Below are 27,480 nucleotides of genomic sequence, written 5' to 3' on the forward strand. Positions count from 1 at the left end.
CATACTGTTGTTACACATACTAAATACAGGACAATCTTAGATGTTTCTAACCACTTGGATGCGTTGTATAAAAATAGGTAGGCTATCAAATAAATAATGCTTGGAATTTGACAAATGATGACAAAGGGCAAAAACACAAAATACATTTTTGGACTTTATTTCATGTGCAAGTGGTTTCACAAATACATAAAAAGTACATATAATTGACCTATTGTCAATGTAAATTACTCGTGACAAGTGAAACGGTTGGGAAAATAAAGCTTTACATATACATTTATATAATTCAACGTTCCTTCACAGGCAATATCTGTCAATAGACAACTATTTGACAGGATATTTAATCGTTTTTACTATGTTTATATATATTAAACATTTTATAGGAGAGCCAAACATATTATATTTGTCTGAGTTTCTCTATAATATAACATGTATGGTAAACATAAAAGGAATTTAAAAGCTGTAGAATTTTTTTCAAGGATAGAATACATTTTCTAAATGTATAATTGTCCAAATTATAGTTCTGTACAGTACAGTTTAGTACTTAAACTTAAAATTTGTTGCAAAAGTGCAAACTCAACAACCATATAAACCAGGTGTCTGATGTCTACAATGGAAAAATGAAGATCGGAAAAATCACGGACAAAAAACCCTGTCACCAAAGTGTCCTCCAGAACTACTGCTCTGCAAAACCCGTCCAAAAATCCTATTTTATTGCTAACCAACTGTATTATCATGAGAATACAACTGTAAATAAACGAGACTGTGCAGTATACTGTACTTTGAGGACCATTATGTAGCTGAATAGAGACATTCGAGACATTTTTAGATATCGTAGCCAAGTTTCATTTAGACAAACATTTGAAAAGAAAATGATGAATAATTTGTTTTGATAGATAAACCAAATATCAGCATATTTACGGTACCATAAAGTTCAATGTAAAGGTTAGGGTTGTGTTGAATGAAATGAAAACAAACCTATTAAATCAAGACCAGTCAAAATCCTGGTTGAACAGCAGTGGTTGCATTCAACAAACAAAACATAATCATGATCTAAATAATGACATTTGTAAAAATGTGTGGTTCTTCGATGAGGTTTTTCAAAGAAAGGAATAGCGTGTCTGGACAGCATGACGAGAGACGTCTAATCACTAGATTTGGTTCCATTGTAGTCACTCTGCATGTCTGTGTCATCATCCGCTGCGTCAGAGCTGTCAATCATTCCCCGTCGGCTGCCTCCTCCTGTGCGCCTCGGTGTGCTGCTGAAGGATGATGGTTCATTGCCTCGCCTGAAATATTACAACAAATCTTAGCATGAAAGCACTGGAAAGCACACACAGACTCTTTTTAACAGATGTCTGTGGTAGACAGCACCTGGTCCAAAAATAACTGTGGTAGGACTTCAGTTTAAGTGCAGCTGTAAGTACAAATGTACAACTTAAACACCTTTCAGCATCCTAATATGTTGACATGCCACCACAATACAGCCACAAGTGCTTCCTTTAAAGTGGAAAACACTGGACATCTAGTTAGATTTGTAAAGGGTTTAAGGCAGCGTTATCACCTCATTGGTAAACCATACAGGTGTAAATGAGGTTGGTTCTGAAAACTGAACCATGCTTTTTGAGACAGAGGGAAATATGGTCCAATATAAGCTTTCAGCTGAAGTGTAATGAATTTGGAGTGCCAAAGTGAATTACATTGAATGAATGCATCGAAACAATTAACTACTACATAGTGTACATTTTTAATGTCAATTTTGTGATGTACCAACCATTGCAAAAAAGCAATAAGCTGCAGGAGGCCATGCTATATTGTAAATATGTGGTACTGTATATACAGTGTAGTTATGTGCCAAACGTAAAGGAGCAATGTGGAGATTTTAGCGGCATCTAGGGGTGAGGTTGTGAATTGCAACCAACGGCTCACTCCACCCCCTCCATTTGGAAGCACAGGACTTAGATGTCGTCATGTTCTCACTTTGCCGAAGGAGATAACTTATTTATGAAACACGCTCCGTAGAGCAGTTTGTCCGTTTAGGGCTACTGTAGAAACCCGCGGTGTATGTAGATAGAAATAGCTCATTCTAAGGTTTTATGTAATGTCTTTATACACCTCTGAAGACATAGTTATGTGTATTATATTTGAAGAGTTTGGTTCCAAAAATGAGATAACTCCGTTTTCAAAATTGTTCAAAAATCATGTTTTTTTATTGTGCATTCCAATTAATATCAATCAAATTGCAGATGGTGTGTTTCGATTTAAGCCATAATAACTCAAAAAATACAGCTAACTAACACAATAAAAACACGTATAAAACATAACATTAACATTATAAAAAAAACATGATTTTTTAATTTTTTTAAAAACGGAGTTATCTCATTTTGGAACCAAACTCTTCATTTATATTTCTGTCAATAGATCCTCCAAAAAATGACATGAAGCACCTTTAATAATGCCGTCTAACTGTGACAATGCACACTATTTACAATATAGCATGGACTTCTCATAACTTTATTGCTCGTGCAATCCATGACTTTCCTCTGATGTTCTCCTCACACTATGTTTGTACAGTGCAAAACATTACAGAGTAATAAACCATATTTCACTCTTTTATGCAAGAAATGTATTCGTGACAAGTAAAATAAAAGCTCCGTGAAAAGTACAGCATCTGTGTCATCTTTTGAGCACAGAGGTACCTGCATAGTCACTGTGTGGGTTCTGGATTGCCTCTGCAACAGAGATAGACAATCTTCGGTTTGAAGTTTATAGACGGATGCTATGAGTGTGCGCTAACAAGTGTTAAGGCGAAGCTATAAAAGCAGGGTCGTCCAACATAGATATACATTGATAAAACTACTAAAATCTCACTATGTCCTAGGCTTTCAGTCGCACAGAGCCGCTCTGACGTCAAACAACACGTTTCGGGAGCTTCCCGCATACCTGAGTTTGCTCTTGAGAGAATTGACCTCGCGGCTCATGGTGTCATTGGCCTCCGTGGCCTCATCTAGCTCGCGCTGAAGCTTTCTGCGGGCGGCAGTGATTCGCTGGGATTCTTCCTCGCTCTCCTCCAGCTGCCTCTTTATCTGCTTGACACGGGCATTGGCCTTATCCGCCTGAGATCAAAGGAGAAAACTTCATATTCATTCAATCAAATAAAATCATGTCTATAAAGCACCATGGTCCTAGCTAATTCAAATAGATCAGTTGACTGGCCAACTGTGCCAGTTTTGGATTGTTTGGGCTATATTTATTATCACAGATAAGATTTGTTTAATAATTGAGTGTAACAGAACTTGAAATGTAGGCCTATTAGCTTTATGTTTTATTTAACATCATTCAAAACATTCTTTGACTTCATAGTGCAGAAAACCATGAAAATTATGTAATAACAGAGACTAAGTATGACAGACCTGGTCTTTGTATTGTTCGGCTTGTTTGCGTTCATCCTCCACTTGGGTCACGAAATCTTTCAGTTTCTTGTCCTTCTGGCGAAGCGCCTTCGCTGTGTTCTGCTTTTCTCTGCATTTAAGAAAAAATCACTACGTTACTTACAATCAAAGCGTATCATACAAAAATGACTATAGCCTACATAATCTTTTTCTATTATATAATCACCACATTCAAAAACATACTTATTACTTTTTCGCATAGTGACTTAGGGCCCTATCTTACACCCGAGTGTATTTTGCTTGTTTCAGTCCAACGCAGTTATCCTGCAACACGTCCTGCAACACGTTGTTTAATGCATTTGCGCCTATTTGTGTGCCCATGGGCGTGCTGGTCTGAAAATGAGGTGTGTTCTGGCGCATCGTTGGCGCGTTGCTATTTTCAGGCTAACACTGACCAACTTTTTTTCTGAGATTCAACCCTTCCGTTTGCACTGTAAGGTTCTACCATTGAGCTACAGGAACACAATTTTAAAATGTACTATAAAAACTACTTACCTGTTCTCCTGGTCGAGTTGTTCTTCCAGTAGAGCCACTTTGGCTTCAAGAGCAGTGATGGAGGACTTAAATTTGGATTTGACTTGGTTCTCCATCTCCTGAAGTTTGGCCTTCATCTCTTTATTCTGTCTCTCCATCAGCAGTCTGGCGCTCTCGTTCTTCTGGGATGTGGTGCGTTCGGCCTGGAGCTCGTTGGTAAGTTGGTCAACCTGGAAGATTAGGATGACTGTTTATAACGCCTTCCTTGAGATCTGCAAGTTACTGTCCTGATTTTTTTAACACTCAAAATTCTAATAGATCCAATATAACGTGTACCTGCTGGACGCTCTTCCTCAGTCTGTCATTCAGCATCTCCATGTTTCCTTGCTCCTCCTCAAGCTCTTCCTCCAGCTGTTGGATCTTTGCTTCTAGACGTCTCTTCTCATCAGACAGCGCAGACCTTGAAGGTTCAGTCACACCAAATATTAGAGTCTGAATCTAATGTTAATTTAACTTTAAACCCACGTGCTGTGATACAAACTATGCCGGTATGTCTAAAGGAGCTCAAATGTGGGATATTTCATCTAACTAAAGTCTAGAACTACATTCCTGAACAAACAGTTCTTCACAGTTTAGTCGCACACAAGTACATCTACCGTATTAATTTCAACTGCCAACCGAAGTCAATATATAACAGGATTATCCTGAATTCCACAGGATTAGAATATTTCTGTGATGTTTTATGAGGGAGTCATTTAGCCGTTCTCACTTTCCAGATGTGTTGCTGGCGAGTTCATCGGCCAGTTCATCTCGCTCGGATTCTGCTTGCTTCTTAGCCCTCTCAGCCGCAGCCAGATCCTACATTTGAAGAATTACATTTGTTAAGAGATCTATCATTAATCTATGATTTATAATGTAAGATCTGCATGCAAATTAGATCAACCCTGTTTTTATGATAAAGTCCCTTTTAAAATCGAAATGTATTATTTTATGCGATTTTAATGCAATATAAATATAATATAAATACTGTATCAATTTAAAATGACAATTAATTAAATTTTATTATTTTTAGCATTGACATTTCATATTCGAACACCATGCCGTTCCATTTTGAACTTATATGGGTTTGACATGTTCAATCGAGTTGGCCAATGCAAAAATAAATAAGCCGGGCCAGTTATTTTCTAAAAGCTTCACCTCTTGCAATTGTAGAAGTTCAGCCTCCAGAGTCTTGGCTTTCCTCTCATTCTCTTTGGCACTAGATAAAACTTCCTCTCTGGCCGCTCGGGCATCATCAAGCTCTCGCTGGAAGTCCTTCGTCTGGGCCTAAAAGATAAAAACACAGTAAAATAATTTAATAATGTTGAAATAAACATTTTACACATTCTTTCATCCATTCATGGATTTGTGCTTCTACAATATGCATAAATTCATGCATCCATCCATTCGTCCGTCCACCCATCTGTCCAAACATCCATTCATCCATCCATCCATCCATCCTTCCGTCCGTCCGTCCATTCATCCATCCATTCATCCATCCATCCATCCATCCATCCGTCCATCCATTCGTCTATCTATTCGTCCGTCCATTCATCCTTCTGTCCGTCTATCCATCCATCCAAGCATCTATTCATCCATCTAAGCATCCATTCATCCGTCCATCTCCATCTATCCATATTCATCCATCCATTCATGCTTTCACCAATCCATCCATCCATCCATCCATCCGTCCTTTCATCTATCTATCTATCCATTTATATTCTTTACTATTTACCTGAAGCTTGCGAAGCTGCTTGATGGCCTCGTCTCGTCCCTTGTTCGCTGTCTCAATCTGGCCTTCCAGGTCTTTCATGTCTCCCTCCATTTTCTTCTTGGCAGCAGCTAATACTGTCCTTTGCTTGCGCTCGTCCTCAAGTTCAGTTTCCAGCTCACGCACCTGTTGGAGAAGACCATTACAAACATGTACCTTATTTTGAAGACCCTCCATGAACCTCACAGTCTGAGTAAAGAAGAGATGTCCTACCTGTTTGACCAACTGCCTCTTCTTCTCCTCGCCCTGTTCATCTCTGCCTTGGAGATCTCTCTCAAACTGAGCCTTCAGAGCTTGCATGTTGACCTCCAGACGAAGCTTAGCGTCCTCTGCAGCCTGTAATTCATCCTCCAGCTCTTCCAACTGGGTCTTCATCTCCTCTACCTGAGCTTCTAGACCGCGTTTGGACTTCTCAAGCTCATGCACCTAAAATCAATGGATTAAGAGGTAGGTAACTGTCTTTCTAATGTGTTCAAACTTTAAAACTGACATGATATTTTGAACTTACATTTTTGCCCACATCATCTTTGGAGCTGACCAGGTCCTCCATTTCAGCACGAAGGCCTTTGTTGGCTCGCTCAAGCTCCTCGCGGCTTACCTGAGCTTCTTCTAAAGCTCTAGCCAACGACAGGACCTTGGTCTCTTTCTCTCTGGCCTCGGCCTCCGCTCGATCTCGCTCATCTGAATATTTACTGGAGATGCTCTTCTCTTCTGCGAGCATCTGAGAAGAAACAACTCTGTTTAAGACATTAAATCAATACATTTACTAGGCGTAGTGCCACGTAGCAATCAGAAACCTGATCAAACTTCTTCTGCCTCTTCTCAAGGTTGGACACCAGCTGTCTCTGATTGTCCAGATCCATCAGCGTGTCCTCCAGCTCCTGCTGCAGTCTGTTCTTGGTCTTCTCCAGCTTGTCGTAAGCTGACGCCTTCTCCTCGAACTGAGTGTTGACCGCCTCCAGGTCTCTCTGCAGCCTCTTCTTACCTTCTTCTAAAAGCTCTACGTTACCTGACATCTCCTCCAGCTTTTTCTTGAAGTCAGAGAGCTGTCAACACAAAGATTCTTCAACATCTCAAGCTCTTGAACTCAATGTAGAGAAAATTCATGATGTCGTTAACCTCATACCTGGATGTTTAGGGTTGAGACGTGTCTCTCCACGTTCCTCTTTGCCTCCATTTCCTCCTCCAGCTGTTCTTGTAGGGCGTTGCGATCATCCTCTATTTGACGTAGTTTAGTAGAGAACTGAAGCTTCTGTCGGGTTTCTTCAGCAAGCGACTCCTAAAATTGAAATCACGAGTCAAAATCCCACTTATTTTCCGACTGTTAAACAAAAAATGCTTGAGTGAAACTGCACATTTGTTAGTACCTGTATATCTTGCACTTGAGAAGTCAGGCTAGCCACATCTTTGCTAAGCTTTATGTTCTTTCCTTCAGCATCATTCAGAAGATTGGTGACGCCTTCAAGTTCCACCTGTCAAATCAAGAACAGACGATAAATAAAGTCTTCTTGGTTTTCTCTTGAATCGAAAACTTTTTTAATTCTACAGTTCTAACAACAAAGTAACTCACCGTGATTTTAGACACCCGATCTCCAAGTTCAGCTTTCTGCTTCTCGCTGTCATTGAAACGAGACTGAAGGTCAACGAGTTGTCCCTCTACCTTCTTTCTCTTGTGTTCAACATCTTGTTTGCTCTGAGTAAGAGATCTGATCTCCACGTGAAGTTCTGACGTCTCCTTCTCCAAAGCTTGTTTGGTTTTCTCCAGATTCGCTTTCGCCTACGAAAAGTGATACTGGTTTTATATAAGCACTTGGTGAAAGATCTTGACAGAAGGGAAGTCGATTTTTTGGATGTGTTTACCCTCTTGGACTGCTCCAGCTGTTCTGTAATCTCCTCGAAAGCTTGGGTGTGTTTCTGTCTCATCTCCTGCACCTGAGCCTCATGAACACGACTCTCCTCCTCCATGGCTTTCTTCAGGAGAGTCACCTCCTGCTCACGTTTGGCCCTGAAAAAATATTCATCCTGATTTTATTCATCTCTTCAAGAAGGAACAGGGATATTAAAAAGCGTCTCTTTTCTGTTTTGGTCTCCAATGGGAGTAAGGGACAAAACACACAAACCTGAGTTCTTGCTGAGTAGCTGTTGTGTCCAACGTGTCCTCAAGTTCTGATTTAAGAGCTTCGAGCTCTTCTCCCAAGTCTCTCTTGGTCTTTTCAGCTTTGTTACGGGCAGCCCGCTCCGAATCCAAATCCTCCTGAAGATCTGAGATGTGTCCCTCCAGCTCTCTGATCTTCTTGAGTGCATTGTTCTTATGAGCAGTCTCATCCTCCAGTCTGATGTGAATGGACGGAGTGAAATATAACAAAAGCAACTTTTCGTTTGCGCTTAAATTAAATCGATCAGAAGCTTGGAACATGGAGTTCCTTACCGTGCCAATGCAGCCTGAAGCTCCTCCTCTTTCTTAGCGAGCTGGGCTTTGAGGTCCGCGATCTGAGCCTGAAGGTCAGCGATCTGCTCCTGAAAGTCATTTGATTCACCCTCCAGTTTCCTCTTGGCTTTTTCCAGCTCCTGGCGAGACTTTTCTTCTTTCTTTAAGCGGACTATAGAGCAACACGTAATTCATTCCAGTTTATGATGCTAATCGGACATTGACATAATTGATTTCCAGAGTATTGTTTTAGAATAATAAACAAACCTTCAAGATCGGATATCATCGACTCGTGCTTATTCTTCAGCTTGGTCAGGTTTTTTGATTTTTCTTCTTCTTCGGCCAAATTTGAGCTAAAGTCTGCGACTCTTTCCTCTAGAAGCTTTCTCTCCTGCAAACAGAGAACATTTGAAAATCATAAAATATCATCTGACAAACACCACAAATATACAATACTTTACACATTAGATGCTTCATCAAAATATTTTCAAAATGTTTATTTAAATCTTTTTTCTTTGGAAGTATCAGCAAGAAGTTTAAAAGTAGATCCAGGCTATTAACCATAATGAGATTTATGTATGAAAAAGAATTATACACTAGTGGGTACGACCCATCTGATCTCTCCATCATTGAGCAGTTCTCAAGTGTTTTCAAGAATCTTGCCTATTAGTTCTTATAGATTTATGCTGTCTCAGATTTTTTGTTTCTTCATGTAATCTCAGACTGACTCTATGATGGATAATATCTCTGTGTGGACCATACCTTCATCTGAAGGACTCCTTGTTCATTCAAGAATTTCACTTAATACTATTAATGTTAGAAAACTAGTTTGATATTTATACAGGCACACTGAAGCAAAAAATGAAAAGAAATGTCTCATAAACATTATGTCTAATGCGCCTTAGACTTATGCACAGTAGTAATGAAACTAGCACGAACTCAAACCTTCTGCAGTTTGTTGTTATGGTCCTCCATGACCAAGACGTCATCCTCCAACTTCTTGATCTTGGCGTCACATGTAACCTTCTCCAGCTGCAGCTTCTGTCGAGCATCTTCTTCCTCCTCAAGATGGTCCTCAAGGTCCTTAAACCATACAAATAGTACACTTTAGGGTTGTCTCATCAATGCCCACCAACAAGCCTGTGACAAAAACTGAAGACATACTCTGATCTGGTCCTGCATCTTCTTCTTTTCCAGTTGTAGGGCTGCACCGTGGTCTTCCTCCTCCTCCAGCCTGGCCTCCATCTCATGCAGGATCTCTTCTAGTTCTTGTTTCTTGGTGGCCAGGCGCATTCGCATTTCTTCCGCCTCTGCGTAGAGTTCGGTCTCGGCCTGCAGTTTCTCCTGGAGCTGGTTCCTTTCCTCGACAAGCTGGATATGAAATGTTTTTTTGTTTTTTTATTTAAACTTTAAAATCTGTAAGAAAGCATCATTTCAACATCAGGACCTCTATACATACAGTACCTGTGTGTGTTTCAGCGTGATGTCTTTCAGTTCCGTCTCAAATTTTGTTGCCGATTCATTAGCCCTTTGCAGCTCTTCCTCCTTCAGACCCATCTCCTCCTCCTGACGTGTCACCTGCAGGAGCGGCTTCACCTGTGGACAATGATGGAGATAGATGAATGGTAATGCATATCTGCGGATGGAGTGGTCACAAGGTTTTTCGGATAGCTTCCTGAATACTTGAATACAAAAACAATGTCCCACCTTTGTGAACAGTCTCCACCACTGCCAGTTCCTGAGTTTCAGATAAGCAGCACAGTTTCTCTGGATCACCTTCATCGCTGTCAACTGTTGCTGTCTCTTGGCGAAGGCCCTGCGAGGAGAATAGCTCTGCTTGTTTATCCTAAATTACACGGTCAAACCTTACATCTTATAATCTCAAGGTGTTAGACCCACTTTCTAGCTATGAAACCTCTGGCCTGTGCCTGGAAGGCGATGATTATGACGGTGATCTTAAGATCACGCTCCTCCTCAAGCTGGGCCAGGACTCCTGTGCGGAAGAAGATTTTGCTCTGACCGATACGGTACAGGTTTGGATCTAGGTCCAGGTGCTTGATCTACAGAGGAAGTTTGGTGGGAAAAAGAAACATTCACATTTTTAGGCAGTACGATCCTCTGGGACAAGAATTAGTTGGATGATGTCATGTTACCATGAGACAGCAGGCCTGCTTGCCATCCATGAAGCCCTTTGGAATAGCGTTTGCTGCCAAGATCTCATATCTGTAGACCTGGACAAAATCAAGAAAGTTACATAACTTGCAGTTACCATCTCATATGTTATGTCTACAAAGTTATGCAGTTAGAAGAATAACAATACAAACAGTCAATAAGTGCACCATAAAGGTCCAGATATACTTCACTTGAACGCAACGTCATTTCAAGGTTAATGTAGTCAAAATAAAGGTGTTTCGGATTTGTTGTGATGGTTCAAAACAGCTTGCACAAACTTTCAAGTAAACTTAGTATTGGCTATTAAAGACCTTTTAACTACTAATGGCCCAAAGCGATGACGTAACAGAAAGGACTCAAGTACGTTGATGCTAATATCTATTTAAACAGTCCATCATATGATACTTTAACAATGTAAATGCTCAGAAATGGTACACCTTTTTTTCAGCTGCTTTGAATTCCTTTCAGATCCTGAGTAAAATGTAAGCTTTGTCATGAGTATACCATGAGTCTTGCTATATGAAAAGCATCAAGCAATGTTACGTTAACCTCAACAACTTAAACCACCAACCGTTGGCGGAACTCCTGGAAGACAATTCTGTTGGGGAATCCTTGACGGCAGATTCTTATACCTTCCAACACACCGTTACATCTCAACTGTTCAAGCACCAGGTGGGCGTCCAATTTTCCTGCCTGAAAGCAAGAAAAAGTACTATGAACATGGACTGTTTTTCGTGCATTGCATTTAAAAGTAACCATTTTCCCAAAGTCTGCCTCTTTATAGGACAGTAGACGTCAGGCGCGCAGATGGCACTGGGGACGGATGGCACATGACCCCCTCAGATTCCAATCTGTCCCCCTCACTCTCCCTACGAAAGGCGACAAACATCAGTAAATCTGAGGATTAATCCGGGTTTCCGTTGTGTACATTAGCGTAAGTAGTGGCGGACAGGCCCGCTGCTCCTTAATTATTTTGCCGTCACTGCTTCAGAATCGGGTCGGGCCTGACACACAATAATAATCTACCGGTCACCATTACTTTGTACCCACATTCTCACTACACGCTGTTCTGTTGTCAATAAACACACACGATGGTGGACGTTTACCACGGACGTTTACATTCTCTGTGCTCTCTGTGTGCTGCTGGTAGCCTGCTACGACTCCTGACCCCGCCCCCGGGGTCCAATGAGGAGCTGTTAGCTGTCTCAATTGTGCCTGTAGTAGCAGTAACCATAGTGATCATATGCCATCGTCTATGACTGAGCTGGTGATTTTGATGAGTTGGTGAACTGAAATAAATGGACTGCATAACTGCCACATAAGGCAATGAAGAGACAAAAAACAATCACCTCGTTTTTTCAAAAACCAAACAATATAAGTATCCTATGCCTGTTGACTTTTCCCAGATGTGGCAGATTAGTTTTGTTATTTATTTGTATAACTAGTCTTGCACTAGTAGCAAACACAGCAAAACGTGTAGAGTATGGCTATTAGGTGAGTGGACAGATGCAAATAGCGAATTAACACAGTTAATTTAAGTGCAAACCATTAGCCCAAATGACGCAAAGTAACTACTTGAGCACTATTTAAAGCCCAAATTATGCAAAATAACTAACTGAGATGAAATTATTTGCTGACAGCTTGGTTCCCCCCAGTAAAAATATCCCATCTGCACCCCTGGTAGACGTACCCGTTTCTCATGATTAGGGATGATGCAGCGAACAAAGTTGGGCTGTGTGTTGTGCAGTGTGGTCATAAGCTTGGCCAGAGACTCTTTGTAAAGTTGACCCACGGTACGGAACATGCCCTTCTTGGTCTTGGAAGCACTAGGTGCAGAGCTGTCTGACATCTTGGCAATGGTTTCCAAACCAACCACACGATCAGCTGAGAAAGACAAAATATAGAAGATATCAGCCATTATCTCAATTATAAACCTTATGATTCAGTTTTATTGTACTGAATAACTAATACTGACAGTCCTTCCACAGATCTTGCACAAAAGGATTGGAGGAATTATTCAGGAGAGCTGTAACATTGTCATTCAGAGGGTCCATGTTCTTGGTCAACCATGCAGTTGCATTGTAGTCCACCTAAATGAGAAAGGTTTGGTTTCAAAACAGCATCTGGATCATCGTCTGGATCACAATGTTCTTCACGTTTTTTTGTAGGAACTTACCCTTCCGGCATAGTGGAACACAGAGAACTCAGTCTTGTCCTTCAGTTGCTTGGGTTTAGCAAACTTCAGATGATTAACGTGAGTGTTGCAAAGTTTCTCCACAAAGGACACGTCTGTCGCCTTGGGGAACCAACACTCTTCATCCAGCAGAGCCAGGATGCCTGGAGGGTTGTTCTGTTGGGATGATTCAGTACAAATTAATTAAACATTTTATGCAAGACTTCAAGAATTTAACAATTAACACTTAATGACTTGGTTGGCCTACAGGCACAAAAACATACCGCTCTTTCAATAAGTTCAATGCAAGGTTGCAAATCCAGACCGAAGTCGATGAAGTTCCACTCGATGCCTTCACGCTGGTACTCTTCCTGCTCCAGAATGAACATGGTGTGGTTGAAGAGCTGCTGGAGCCTCTCGTTGGTGTAGTTGATACAGAGCTGCTCAAATGAATTGTCCTGAAGGAGAAATACAGTACACGCCATTGGTCTCAACACATGTTAGAGATTTTTACCAATATGCTCTTTCCTTTCAGCGTTTCCAAACCTCAAAGATCTCAAAGCCCGCAATGTCCAAGATTCCCAGGAAAGATGCTCCCTGACGTTTGGTTTTGTCCAGTGCCTTATTAACTCTCAGAAGGATCCAACGGAACAAGCGTTCATACATGGCTTTAGCTAAGGCTTCAATTGCAAAATCTGCCTGTTGGGGGAAAACAATAAATGATAAGTAAAAGCTAACACTCACTGCATGTTGGCCCCCGTTCACAGCCGTGTTTGTGGAATTCATAAAGTTTGGAAGCATATACTTTATAGTGACTTTTAGAGCTCTTTACCTGTTCTTTGGTTTGGGCCTTCTGCACAACCTCACGACCAACTTTGATACGAGGTGTCAGAATGGCTCTTGTGAAGTCTGTCACATTAACGCCTTGGAGATGACAAACTTTCTGGGCAGCTGAGAATGGAAAACGCACTTGTCAGTTTCCGTCTGTAATGTTATTTATATTAATAGTCATTTGATGTTTTGCCAATAGTGTCTGACCTGTGTTGTCTGGCATGGTTGCTTGTTCCTGGTTCCTCTCTTTCTTGAACTCAATGTTCCCCAACTGGAGCACAGTTGAGACTACTTTGAGGACATCTAACGAAGAAGAAAAAGTGGGAATAACATTTCTTATCATCTTTCTCTGGCCAAAAAGTATTTTTGCATTGACTAAATATTGACTAAATAATTACATTCCCTCGAAAATTGGGTAAAATATGAAAGTGAAAGTGACCTATTAGTCAGATATGGTGACCCATACCCGAAATGTGACCTCTGCTTTTAACCCATCCAGAGAGTAGTGAACACACGCACAGCAAGTCGTGAACACACGTACACCCGGAGCAGTGGGCAGCTATCACTGCAGCGCCCGGGGAGCAAGGTGCCTTGCTCAAGGGCACCTCAGTCGTTACCCGCCGGCCCTGGGAATCAAACCGGCAACCTTCTGGTCACGAGCCCGACTCTCTAACCATTAGGCCACGACTGCCCCAGTCGTGGACAAAACCAACGTCCACATTTGTACTTATTTTATTGAATCTAATGCTGCACCTGCTCTTTCTTCAGGAGAAAAACCCATGATGTTCATGGCCTCCATGGTTTCGTCATACATTTCATCATCCTGGTTGCCTGGAATCTGGACGTGGCCGGCAGAAAGGAACCGATAGTTGCTGAAGCTCTCCAGCAGAAGCTCCTCTGTCAAAAAAAGAGTATGTATCATCATATGCCAATGCAAAAATGGTAGAAAAACAACAGTGATGCAAGAAGATCTGTTTTACGTTTTTGAACCTCATTCTGTCATTAAGCCAAAATGAATTAAATCAGAATGGAAGATGGTGGATGTACTAGCAGCTATGGACCTACCACGTAATTTGTCCTGAGCTCCTGCTACCATGTAGTAGAAAATGTGGAAGGCTCTTTCTGTTTTTGCTTGTCTGATACAGCGAGATTTCTCCAGCAGATCTGAGGTGGTTTGGAAATTAAGGTGCAATCTGTGTTTCATGCATTAATGTAAAGTGTGTGATGTCTTTGGTTCTTCTGCTAATTCAGGATGTAAGAAGGCATCAGTTTCAAGGATACATGTTTCTATGTTGGCTCCAACTATGAAGCCTGTTACATCAAAGTTAATACGGATGAATTTGCCCTGTGGAGAGAATGGATTTGCAACATTGAATTTTAGTCTTGTGCATTGATTCAAGAATGAAAGTTATATTATAAATATATTTTTATATATTGTACAGCTCTACAAACTTACGAATCTGGATGAGTTATCGTTCTTGATGGTTTTGGCATTACCAAAGGCCTCTAGAATTGGATTGGCCTGCAGTAGCTGCTTTTCCAACTCGCCCTAAAGTGCCAGGGTTAGGAATCATTATACAGAAATCAAGCTAACAAGAAAAATAAGAATATGGACAGAATATTGGAATAAAAAAAAGTTTAAAAGATAAAAGGCAGAAAGAACTTATAAAATAAAGCTCCTCTTTTAAAACGTCTATGCACTGATTGCATTTAAAATGAGTCTCAGTAATAGATCTTTTTTAAGTTGCCGTACAAAAAAATATATATTTAAAACTCAGTGGAATGAAACATTGAGCTCTTAAACGTGGATAATGCCGTCTTTGCGTCAAAAAGCACCTGGTGTCAATTGACCCTTATGATGAGACTCTCATTTTTGGACTGAAAAAGGATAAAAGCATGACACAAAGTTTCATTTAGCCTACTTTCTTACAGGGCTGTCATCTGAACAAACTAACCTTAACTTAAAAATATAATAAAATGGCATAAAATTGTACACATTTATTTATGCCCTGATCTGTGCCTGTAAATGAAATAGAAAATGTTCTAATAAAAAAGGAGACATACTGTATGTAATAAGGTGAACCCTAAATCTATGGAAGATAGACAAACTTCATAAAATAAATAAACGAGTTTAGACTGTAGACCGTTTACGCGCTTATTTTCAATGTTCATGTTTAATTGGACACAAGCAATCCCAACATGTGGAAAAAGTTAGATATCTACCAGATAGAGTTTGCTGCTTAGAAGGAAAGAAGATCGCTGACAGCTTCAGAGACTGACGAAGAAAAATAAACAAGAAAAGGGGAAGAAGACAGAACAATTAAAGTGACAAAGACAGAAGCAGTAAAGAGTTCAGAGTGAAAACCATAGAAATATTCATAAAACACTTTGAGAGGAGTAAAAACGATTTGTACATTTTTCAGTCCTGCAGGGATCATGGAATGCATATAAAGAGAACAGAGATTTTCTCTCACTCATTAAAATACATTTCAATGTACTTGAACATATTGACTAAGCATCCCAAATAAGCTCATATGTGTGGTAGTCATGCATGAAGCAAACATCTAAAACAGGAGTTCTCAACCTTTTTGACTCCAAGCCCCCCCCACTGTATTTAACAATATTCAAAGCCCCCCTGCCACTCACAAAAACTCATATTTTTTACCCAATAAAATATTTCAGAGCTTGTCATTAACTAGAAAAAAGTGGCCAAATAATAAGAAATATATTGGTAAGTAATCTTGAGGCCCCCTTAGTAGTCAGCTGGGCCCCCCCTGTTGAGAACCACTGATGTGTAAAATGTGTACACAGATTGCCTGATCTCACAGTAATTTTTAGAAAGTGAATCACACAAAAATGTTTAAAGAGACCCACCGCTAAACCTAACCGTCACTGACACAAAAGCAGACCATGCAAAAGAGATTGTACGCATTTGTATGAATCTTACAAACTACATCAGTTGAAACTGAGAGAGTAATGACAGTCCTAATGCACACACATGAGCTTGACAGCGGATGCGTGTGTCAGATTAATATGTGGTCGAGAAAAAATAAGAAAAAACTGAGATCATCAAATCCAAAAGCTATTATTTGGCATGCACACACACACACTGTGTTCAGACAGACCATTTCAATGCCAGGCCTCAGCTTTGACAGAGAAAGACATCTCAGATGGGGGAATGGCACACACGTGATCCAATGATTTATGTTAAATTGAATTTCTATATCAGTTTTCATGAACACACGGGCTTCATGGCACAGTTTGTACAATAGTCTTACAGGCGGTCCCTCCATGTAAGACTTGCTTTGCTAAAATCACTCGCAGTGAGAAAGTCAGGCATGCAAATTCTCAAACCCACACAGGAAGGAATTTTTGGGGAATTCCTTTTTTACTCACATAGGCAAACTGTTGTCCTGAATGTTGCTATTTGAGGGAATTCATTGAGGAAGTTATCATTAGATATTGTAGGTAAACTAAAAACACTCTCTTGCATTCACTGGCTGTCAACTGCATTCAGTACTGTAGCGTCGTGAGGTTAAAATGACTCGACAACAAATCGTACAAAATATTTTGAAATCGGGCTATTGCTAAAACGGCATAATATTGACATGTTAATGAGATAAGACATCAAAAAAGATCAAACTAACAGGAGACTTACTAGTTCCTTCCTTTGTACTTAATAGTCACAGTATAACTTTTGCGCAACTAATATCAAGTAAAAGGTTTCACCACATTTGAACAGAATTAAACATACTGTAATGTGATCACCTAATGCTTGGGTAAAATATAGAGAAACCCAATGGTTGGTATGAATGAACCAGGAAAAAGTCTATAGTTGACCCAAACACACTCACACGAGCAGATGACAGATGACGACAGGTGTGAAATTCATACTTACAGCGCTTGTGTCCTTCTTGCCTTTGTGGGACGACGCCACCAGTGCCAAATACTGGATGACTTTCTTTGTGTTTTCTGTCTTTCCGGCACCTGATTCACCACTAGAAATGAAACAACGTTGATAAGAAAACATTTCAAATGTGGATTGAAGTCAAATGAAGTTAACTGGACTTTTTCTGTGAAATGGTTCCCGACAGCTCAATTTATAAATCATTATTATAAGCTTACAGTTGTGAATCAGGGTAATGCGAGGAGACAGGTTTCAACAGACTTTTTTATGTACTCGCTCAAAAAGTGACATTTGTTTATTTTTAACCAAAGGATTTTATGGATTGCAGCTTTAAATCATATCCAGAAGAATCTGCAAGTAGAAAAACTAGCTCAAGAAATATTTCAAGGATTCAAGATTAAACAACTTTAATTGTTTTTTTTTAAATATGCATGCTAGAAAAAAAATTAATCAAATTAAATTCATGGTTAAAATAAACCCATTACTTGGCCAAGAGACTAATTTATGTTACTAGACAAATAAAGTCCATCTGACAATGTGAGAAGTTTTCTTTCCAATGGTCAACGACTGTACCGTGTTTTGTTAGCCGTTTCTGATATGAGAAAGATTGTGTATGACTGATCCCAAACTTCACGCTGACACGCCAACATTTCCATATTAGGAAAACTGTGTCTGGGAATCATAAGGCCCGTCCGCAGCCTCAGGACTTGAGCTTTGGCAGGAGCACGATGCCCTTAGATCACTTCATCTAAAACTTTTAAAGCCATTTTATTGGAAACTTTAAACTGAAATGATTCTACATCCAGTTTTGGACCATTTATGATATCTTGCACTTTAAAATTCACGATGACCGTGCCAGCAGTCTGACCTGATGGTGATGAAAGTGTTGGCCTGCCCTCATACACTGCAGTGGGTTCGAGGTATGGGAAAGCATGTTTGGGGGGGGGGGTAAAGTCTAATAAATCAGTCCTGCTGTTGTCATAGTTCAAAGCTTCAAAAACACTTCATGGGAGAGTTGGGCAGAGCCATGTGGAAACAGTCTGATGTCATTTGAGAATTCTGTACCCTAGCAACCGTCGCCCCAGAGCTATTTGCATCCATTTCCTTTTCCACACTCACAGGAAGTATACAAACTGTGTTTGTTGGTACAGTATTTCACAGCAACAAATTATACTGCTCATCTTTTATTCTTATTAGATACAAAAGATCTATATTTGAATGACCGTTTGTTAAAAAATTGAGATTTTGTTTTGCATGACCTGCGAGTTCTTTATATGGAGCCTCAAATGTTCATCGGAATTTCATTAAAAGCTTAATAATAACTAAAAAAACAAAAACACAAATCGAGTCAGCATGCAAGTATATCTGGATTTAGAATCGGGACAGAGGGCACACTTCCTGTGAGCGGGCCGACACTGAGGGGGGACTGAGAGACCTTTGGGCTTCATCTCATACAGTATGTTCCCACTGCTGAGAAACACTTCAAACGCTTGTTGGTCGATAATTATGTCTCCATACACTAACCTTGATTTGTGTAAATATGCGGTTGCAATTAACTTCTAGTATTATTATAGGAACAGACAGCCACAAATGAATATTATTTCATCGTTTATTCACCCTAATGTCATTCTAAACCTGTATGACTGTCTTTCTTCTGCAGAACACAAAAGAAGATATTTTGAAGAATGTTGGTGACCAAACAGCATTGAACCCCGTTGACTTCCATTATATTTCTCAAAATATCTTCTTTTGTGGTCCTTTTGGGTCTGTTTTTATTCATTCCTTTAAATTATATTAAAACAGGCTTGAAATAGATTCAACGTTGATTTACATTTACGCGTTTGGCAGACGCTTTTATCCAGTGCGACTTACATTGCATTCTACTATACATTTGTTTTCTAAGTATGTGATTGATGTTTGGGATTAATGTTTGTATCTAAATTTGTCATGATTGTCAACTTCATTCTGAAATGTGTACCGTATGCACTGTTCTAAGATTTTGTTCGATTTAGCAGTGATTGGAGATGCATAAAAAGAACAAAAGAACTTACGTGCAAAGAATGGACTGGTCCTCCCGATCTGTAGAGAAAAGATCGTAACAATGACTTAAGATATGTCAGACCGAAGCTCATGAGATATGAGGTGGGCATCGTCCAATGTAATTTTCAAACATGTACTTATTTTAGGACTTGCATCATTGCACATCTAGTGCTTTTGAGATCAGCCTTGAAGTTCTTGCCATCATGTAAACTGTTAGCGTACAACCGAATACCAATGTCATTACTGTATCCAATAATACAGATAATCCAAAAACATTCGATTTGCAGGGCAGTAATTTGATTTGTTCGAAGGAAAAACCTACAATACTTTCCTTCTAATTCTCACAGCTCTTCTCCTGAGCTCAGCAATGGGACGATCATTGATTCACACTGCTAAACTTAGAACACGAACCCTTTTGATATGATGTTGGCTCCTTTTAAGGGTTTTATCCTTCATCAAACCTTACATTAATGACGGCTCAATAGCTGAGGTTAGACTCCACATCAATGAGTTTGGACTGCAAATTCAAACCGGTTTTGTCTGTTATCTAGGACTCTGAAGGTTGGACCCATGCCCAAGCAGTTTAATGTGAGCTATAGCGTATTCTGCTCAAAAACGTCCACCGCTGTAAACGCAATGAATGACTGCAGCTCATTTTCTGGATATGACTTAAGCCGGGCAGGTTTCCACGCACAACATGAGGTCAGTTTCTTTAAAAAAACGTCCTTCCTAATTAAGGCACAAATCACGGCAGGAAAACCAAATCCAAACACAGGGACGGGAAAACTACCTCAGTCACAGCATTTGACAACAAGAAAGATGCTCAAATATAGTTTTATCCTACTACACATACTGTATGCACGGGTTATTATTGTTACATGTCAGTATTAAAGATGATCAATATAATTTGATTCTCGTTTCGCCCAGAATGTGATCATGATATTTTATATTACATCATGTCATACCCGGTCAAGCATGGAAACCTTGCCGGACTTCAAAGAGACATCAGTGTAAACCTCTGCTGGAATGTGAAGAGAGAGAGAGAGAGAGAGAGAGACTCCTGGACCATCAATCGCAGTTCAGGAAATACAGCAACCCCTCAAAATCTGTTTGAGACTTCTTGACACGCCATATTTAGTTGCAACAGCCGACAAAAACAGGACTTTAAAAAAATTGTTTCATGTTGTCTGTCTTTAAATAACAGAAAACGCACGAATTTAATGCGCCTGAAACGCAACAACATTCTGTGATGTAAACGTAATGTAAAGAGTTTCATGAAAACTGAACCGTCAAGAGCATCATTACCCTTAAAGATCAGCGTGACAATACATCATCCTATACTTCTGCTTTTCCCTGTCATTTCCTGCCGTTTCTTCTAAGAGAAGTGTCTTTGAGTGAAACCATGTCAACTTTTTTCAAAGAGGGTCATATAGGTCTTCAAGTTATATTTGAAAGTGTATTCCAGATACGTTACCAGAGCCTGCCGAGAGAAAAAATATTGTATAAATGTGAAGTATAAACGTAAGTTTCGGTGATTTTTCTTTCGTGTGGTCGGCTATGCAGGTTCTTGTTGTCTATTAAAGCTGAAAACCATTGATGTTGTAGCGAGTTTATAGTCGGTCATCATTGTGAAACAACAAACACTTTTGTGTGAAGGTACGATAACCTGCTCATTAATATGCAGTGAGATGGTGTAAAGTATCTCATGGTTTGTACATTTGGCCATTGGTCAGCTACATCATCTCGTGGCACTCAAGGTTGTTGGTTTGATTCCCAGAGAACTGATAAAAATAGACCTTAAATGCATTGTGAGTCACTTTGGATAAAAGCATCCGCCAGATGCATGTAAATGTATAATGGCATAAAGCAGCTTCAAGCTAAAGTTCTTGCAAGCGCATGCAGCTTTTTACAAGTGTTCTTACAGCGACATTAGACGTGTGACCTGTTCACACATACATACACGCACACCATTGACTTGTTAACGCAAGCTGTTGTTAGAGCTGTCACACAACACATAAACAAACACAAATGACATGTAAAGAGCTCGTTCTAATTCTCATCAGGAGGCTACACTATCCCACTGCATGTTCTTTTCTGGTTTCAAGTATTAAAGACAGAGATCAACAAGAAACCCAGACATTTGTCTAAAGCTCACCTTGCATCATGTTCCTGTAAGCGTTATCTGTGATGGAGTAGATGTGAGGCGGGACCTCGTGGCGCTTTTTGCCTTTGTACATTTCAATGATCTTCTCAGAGTAGATGGGAAGCATTTTATATGGATTTACCACCACACAGAAGAGTCCAGAGTATGTCTGAAATAAACATGATGTACATTGTATTTGAGTGTTATGCTATGAAGGTTAAAAACAGCAAAAAGATAGCATACAGTAACAGGTCTAGCTCTGAAGGCGTCTTTCTTAATATTGCAAAGCTCTGTCACACATTCCACACAGAAGACTTCCAAACAATTCTCCGGAGTAAAAACGAATGGTTTGTTAGCAAAACAGAGCACAGGCATATGTTTGGAAGCCTGTGGACGTTATATAACCCCTAATGACCGTACTTCATCATGCTTAAAGTCCATTTTACACTGGAAATGATCACTACCGTTTAATAGAAATCATTGCAACATAAGATTGTCACAATAGAGCTTTTTATAATTATAAAAATTAAAAAAGGATGAAAAAGTGTAAATTCAAAAAATTTTAAGCTGGCAATATGCTCTTACATACCATTTTCTGTTACTTGGACTGTGAAATGAACTTGATGACTTTTGCATCTCCTATATGCCGAATGACGTGTTTTGTATCATCCAGAAAACGTTTACTGACAAATAAACTTGCATTTCTCTGTCCATGTAACACATAAAAAGAGAGTAAACCATGTTGATTTATATATACCACCAACTTTAAAATCAATAAATTAAAATTAAATATTAATTTTATGAGCAATGATGAGTCAAGCTAAATTATTCAGAGATTAACTTTATGTGAATATTTTAATCAATATTATTGGATATTATATGAGCAGGTAATGAGTTTTTTTTTACTTTGTAAGAAAATTAGGGACAATTTGGTTTTATAAGGATTTTATAATGAATGTCATACTAAATTTAGTATGAATTTGTAATCCCTTAAGCACTTGTAATAAAAACTTAAAAAGAAGTTTAAAGGTTAAAAAGAAATAAAAATCAAGCAAGCACACCAAATATCTGTGTTTAAAACTGTCAAGTACTGTTTTGTGGGAAATGTCAGTTTGACGTCATTTGACTTCAATCCACGTAAAGAAAAGTACATAAAGTAACTTGCAATTTTATGTTTCAACCATACATAATCCAAAAAATACACAATCACAGTGATGTACTCACGTAGATGAGGCCGGAGAAGTATCTCTCCCTCAGGTTGTGTAACACCGAGGCTTCATTCAGGCAGGTGAGCTCGGCCATATCCTCCACCTTGCTGAATTTGGGTGGGTTCATCTTCTGGATGTCATCCTTGTTGACTGTGATTTTCTTGGCGTTGTCCACCAGCTCGACCAGGACCTCATCGCCGTGTTCCTCTTTGATGCTGGCCGCCTCAAACCCGTGTTTCTCAGTAGGGACCCAGACAAGCTTTTTGGCTGTCCAGTCTGCCTGTGCGACGGGACTGTTAATAAAGTCCTTGTCTAGGAACAGAAATTTCTCATCCTCGGACAAGCTCTTCTTCGTCATCTTGGTGTTGGGTTAAGACAACTGGAAATACAAGAGAGAAACAGAAGTTTAGAAACACGCAGTTGCTTTATGTGGTTATTATTGAGATAAAATGGAATTCAAATGGAAACTTTTGCTGAAGTCTCATTTGAATCTCGGAGATCTTTAGAAAAAGAGTCAGAAATCTGACAAATGTTTCCGTCATTAGAGTTTCAGAAGAGATGTGTCTAACTGAGCTCAGATTTCTCAAGTCTGCAATCAGAAGTCAATATTATTGAAGATCTCAATATGAACTCATCAAATTGACTCAAATCCAGATTATTTGACCTCTACAATCTACACTCGTTCATTCATTGATTCATGTCTCATTTGTTTCTATTTTTATTTCTCCCGTTTAGTTTTGGGAGAAACATAAAAAAAACACAACTGAGAAATCTCATGAGCTATAAAAGAGCAACATCTGAGCATTTTCCTCCGGACTGCTATGGATTGTTTATACATGGTCTACAGCTAAACGTTTGTAGCTAATGAGTTTCGTGTATAAACACGTTACAATAACGTACCCAAATGGCACAAAAGTTAACATCCATTGCTCCTGATACATTTTATGTTTACATTTTGCGCAACATCAGCTAAACGTTTTATAAAAGATTTTTGGTGGTCGTTGTCATATACTAACACTGCAGTGTAACTCGTGCAAAGTTAATCAAAACGGCCCTTTTTCCTAAACAAGCAATGCAGGTCACAGGGGATACACAGCTACATCCCATATCAAGATGAAAACCCGCCTGAGAACATAAAGAACAGCTTGATTCCTCTGGTGTCAAACGGTACAGAACACATCTTCATATGCAAACATTTACATTTATTCATTTCGCAGACGCTTTTATCCAAGGCGACTTACAAGCTGGGTAAACAATGGAAGCAACTGGGTCAGCATTAGGACAACAAAAAGCATAAGTGCAGTAAAACATGTCTCACAAAGCCTACTACAGTGTACAGAGCTAAGTTTTTTAAGATATAACCAAATGTGATAATCAATACTCGCTATTTTTTCATGCCTTCAGTGGCTCAGCTGTGGTCTCGTGCTGTAATGACCATATAAGGTTTCCTTCTAAGCAGTAGACAATCTGTCGACCTAAACAGCAGAAGCAAGTGAACTCCCAAACAAAGCCCTTATAGGGAATAGTATGCCTCCAGCCGGACTCGCAGTTTACTCCAAAATGATAACAGTAGGCAGGGATGGTGCCGGGCTGGGGGGGGTGTAATTTTCCTGCAGCGTTCCCCCTCCCTTCTCTTCCTCTGCTAGGCTAGTAAAGGGAAGTTTAAACAAGTCTATCGTACAGTACAGCTGGCAGGTGCAGATTTGGAGTTTTTGACAGCAAAGAGCAAAAATATTGATGAATATTGATCATGTTTTTCATCTTAAAGGGACAGCCAAAAAAAAGAAAATTCTTTCATCATTTACTCGGTCTCAAGTCATTACAAACTTGAATGACTTTCTTTCTTCTGCAGAACAAAAAAGAAGAATGTTGGTCACCGAACAGCATTGACCCCCATTGACTTTTATTGTATGCACACGAGACCATTTAGACCTTTTTCACAATATCTTCTTTTTAGAGTTGGGTCAAAAAGGGAAGAACCCAACCATAGGGTTTTAAATAAATTAACCTGGTTCATCCCAAAATGCTGGCTTGTTTTAACCCCTTGTCTGGCTTCGCCCCTTTTGATCCAGTGCTGGGTTAAAAATAACCCATCTTTTTTTTTTTTTAACCCATCAGATTTTCCAACCTATGCACTGTAAAAACAACAACAAAAAAACAGTAATATTCTGGCAGCTGGGGCGCCAAGAAAAGTGTCAAAAATGAAAACAAAACCTATTTTTCGTGTTATTTTACACCTGACATATACATTTGCTGTCTATTTTTGTAATTTGACCTATTTTTACTGCATTTCAGAAATATTAGAAAATTCAAAAAAATGTTTTTTTTTTTTTTTGTGTGGTTTTAATTAGAAGCTACACTATATGGAGTGCACCAAGTCAACTTTCCAAAAAATAAAACTACCATTGAAATCTTCGTTACAAACCTGTGCAACAAGCAGCAAATGAAAAACTATAAACTCTTGCAAGTATCCACCAGCACAAGTTTACGTTTGGATTTAGCAATTTTTTATTAAATGCTTGACCAATTGAGCTACTATAGAAACACTTTGAAGATATATCATCAAGCAGAGAATCCCTGATAGTTCTTCAGTGATGTCTGCCAAAATGTACTTCTAGTGTTGTGTGTCTGAAGTGTTTGTGCTGCGGGACACAAAGCACAGAAAACAAGACGAGTTTAACATGCTGACAGTTTGCCGATAAGTAATGACAAAGAGGAATCCATCTATATAGTCAGTCAGGATGTACTATAACCCCGATAAGTCAAAAGCTAACCAAACTAACCATCTTTATCTTTACAAGCTCCTATCAACACTGAACAGATGCTTATGCTCATTCAAACAACAGAGCTTTCAAATATTTAGCGAATAAATGAATCCTCGCATGCTTTTACCACCAAGGTTTGCAAGCCACACTCTTTTGTCAGAATGATGAAACAATCACCCACTGAAAACGCAACAGAGGAACCGGGTCATTTAAACATCCTGCGATGGTTTGGGGGCGAGACAGACAAATTACGTTTTTTATCTACAATTGAAGCGGATTTAATTAAAAGAGGGAACTCCCTGTGTCCTCTAGATAGATTTATGGGTGTTTCTTTAGATCGATCTCTTTAATCGTAACCCTTCTGGCCCTGTTTTCATTTCGGTATTATCCATCATCACTTATGACTGTCTGAAACTCAGTATAATCACTTAAAGCTGTGTTTTGTGTTTTTTATTATTGCAGTAAAATCGGTAGCTTTATGAGGATCCTTGGCCTGCCGTCAAATGGCCCGAAGCCCAGAAGATCACGTGACCCTGCCGTGAGGATGGATTTTTGTGACCCAAGGTTTCCTCCTCTCTACTCCTCCTCATCCTTTTCTCTTTCCACCCCATCTGCTTTTCTTCTCCTCATAAGCAGCTGTGACATTTCACTTTCTTGTATGAACTTTGTTATTATGATGGACGTGCGAGGTTAACGGGAGCCGATTTTAAAACGGTTGGCATGACGACATGTTCTGAATGTATTGCATCCTACATCACGCACATTAAACACCAGACTGCCATTAACGGCTATTTAGTCGTTCTTTCTTTACTGATCCTGTGACAAGAATAGATTAAACTATTTGACAGCGCTTTTAAAAAACCTGGTTTTAGAATTGCGGTAAATGCAGAGCAACAATACGATAGTCAGCAAATGACAGAAACACACAGATACGGCAGTCGTGGCTATACTGAGTCACTGGTTTTGCTTCATTTTTACTTTGTCTGATTACTTCTGATTGAACTTTCATTACGAAAGATATTCAGAGAAAACGCTGTAACAAATGTCCAAAGCTTCACATTACTTTAGGTTTAAATAGGCACATCCACAGTCAAGATATTCACTTGTATGTCTGCAGAATCATTCATATGAACGTTTATGCGTCCGGTCACGTCATTAATGCAAAACATTTTGGCATGCAGTATTAAATTCACTCAGTATTAAACCGTCCAATTGTTTAGACTGACACTGTTGTCCGTACACGTCATGATGCCGGTGAGAAAAGAGAAGCCTGTCATATGTCTACTGTTCACCACAACCTTCAACAGAAAGTTGCATTTGACAACCATATTTGGAGAACAGGAAACTCTTTGGTTTGTCAGACTCACTGCATTTCTCATTCTGCGCACTTTCCTCAACCATTTCCTATGACAGACTGTGCTGAAGTCAAACTTTCATATAAGAGCAGGTGGACAGGTCCTGTTTTATTCTTTCAGAGCTCATAAGCCATTAAAAGACGCTTTATTATGCTGATGTTATTTGTGTATTCTATGAATTTTATAATTGTTCTGTTTCCTGATTCTTTATTTCTGTAATGTTTATTCTCATGTCTTTTCTGTTGGGTCTAAAATGGATTTTCTTTAAAGCTGCTTTGCAACAATGCAACAATACATCTGCACAACCTGCTTTCCCAACCAAGTTAAATGGACTTTTAATGCTTAACTAGCGTACAGTATGAGCATGTTCACCGAAGCTCATAGAGTCAATGACAGCATGAAATAACAGAAGTGGCCATAAAAAAGGCATCTTGCAAAAACGTCCATTTTGACAGCAAACTGCAGTTAAAGATCAAGAGAACTCCACACGAGTCACGATACTGTCTACTGTCACAGGTTATTTACAGACCTCAAAGCATCACTCAAGCGTGCGTGCGTGCGTGACAAAAGTAACCGTATCCATCATTGTTAATTTAGTATGAATTAATAATAAACATGAATGCATACTCACAGGAGGATGAAAGGACGAAGCTGTGATTTGGAAAGTTAGGCTTTGGAGAGTCCTGCCACAGAGAGATACTCCAAATACGAACAGTCCAAATTAC

At 39.5% G+C, this 27,480-nt stretch overlaps 1 protein-coding gene across 3 annotated transcripts; it reads right to left on the reverse strand.

Annotated features, from left to right (window-relative positions):
* Positions 1-141: 141 nt before the first annotated feature.
* myh11a (myosin, heavy chain 11a, smooth muscle) lies at positions 142-27,480 on the reverse strand. Of its 3 annotated transcripts, XM_057337280.1 has the most exons (42): positions 27,387-27,480; positions 22,652-23,014; positions 21,440-21,596; positions 19,296-19,323; positions 17,236-17,335; positions 14,794-14,886; positions 14,619-14,682; positions 14,403-14,501; positions 14,091-14,234; positions 13,545-13,640; positions 13,339-13,457; positions 13,053-13,205; positions 12,791-12,964; positions 12,510-12,683; positions 12,309-12,423; positions 12,024-12,217; positions 10,905-11,026; positions 10,315-10,384; positions 10,061-10,221; positions 9,869-9,977; positions 9,626-9,757; positions 9,326-9,532; positions 9,107-9,244; positions 8,429-8,552; positions 8,162-8,333; positions 7,854-8,066; positions 7,594-7,738; positions 7,304-7,510; positions 7,101-7,205; positions 6,860-7,012; positions 6,531-6,779; positions 6,242-6,454; positions 5,947-6,159; positions 5,698-5,859; positions 5,121-5,249; positions 4,693-4,781; positions 4,260-4,383; positions 3,945-4,153; positions 3,411-3,519; positions 2,941-3,113; positions 2,697-2,729; positions 1,174-1,286 (listed from the first exon to the last, which is right to left on the reverse strand). In XM_057337280.1, exons 2-41 carry the CDS (start codon positions 22,991-22,993, stop codon positions 2,705-2,707), a joined length of 5,805 nt encoding a protein of 1,934 aa, XP_057193263.1. In that variant the 5' UTR covers positions 22,994-23,014; positions 27,387-27,480; the 3' UTR covers positions 1,174-1,286; positions 2,697-2,704. The 3 variants fall into 3 exon arrangements, with proteins under 3 accessions (XP_057193262.1, XP_057193264.1, XP_057193263.1); XM_057337279.1 differs by lacking the exon at positions 2,697-2,729 and having other exon boundaries at positions 142-1,286; XM_057337281.1 differs by lacking the exons at positions 2,697-2,729; positions 14,091-14,234; positions 14,403-14,501; ... (5 more) ...; positions 22,652-23,014; positions 27,387-27,480 and adding an exon at positions 13,804-14,055 and having other exon boundaries at positions 142-1,286.

Source organism: Triplophysa rosa, linkage group LG7, assembly GCF_024868665.1.
Source record: "Triplophysa rosa linkage group LG7, Trosa_1v2, whole genome shotgun sequence".
Taxonomy (NCBI): Eukaryota; Metazoa; Chordata; class Actinopteri; order Cypriniformes; family Nemacheilidae; genus Triplophysa; species Triplophysa rosa.

Excerpts from the sequence above, each read along its gene's own strand:
- myh11a (XM_057337279.1), bottom strand. The coding sequence starts at position 22,993 with ATGACGAAGAAGAGCTTGTCCGAGGATGAGAAATTTCTGTTCCTAGAC. Across the intron at positions 8,334-8,428 it reads GATGATATCCGATCTTGAAG|TCCGCTTAAAGAAAGAAGAA; the intron begins GTTTGTTTATTA and ends GTTGCTCTATAG. Across the intron at positions 6,455-6,530 it reads GGCAGAAGAAGTTTGATCAG|ATGCTCGCAGAAGAGAAGAG; the intron begins GTTTCTGATTGC and ends GTTTCTTCTCAG.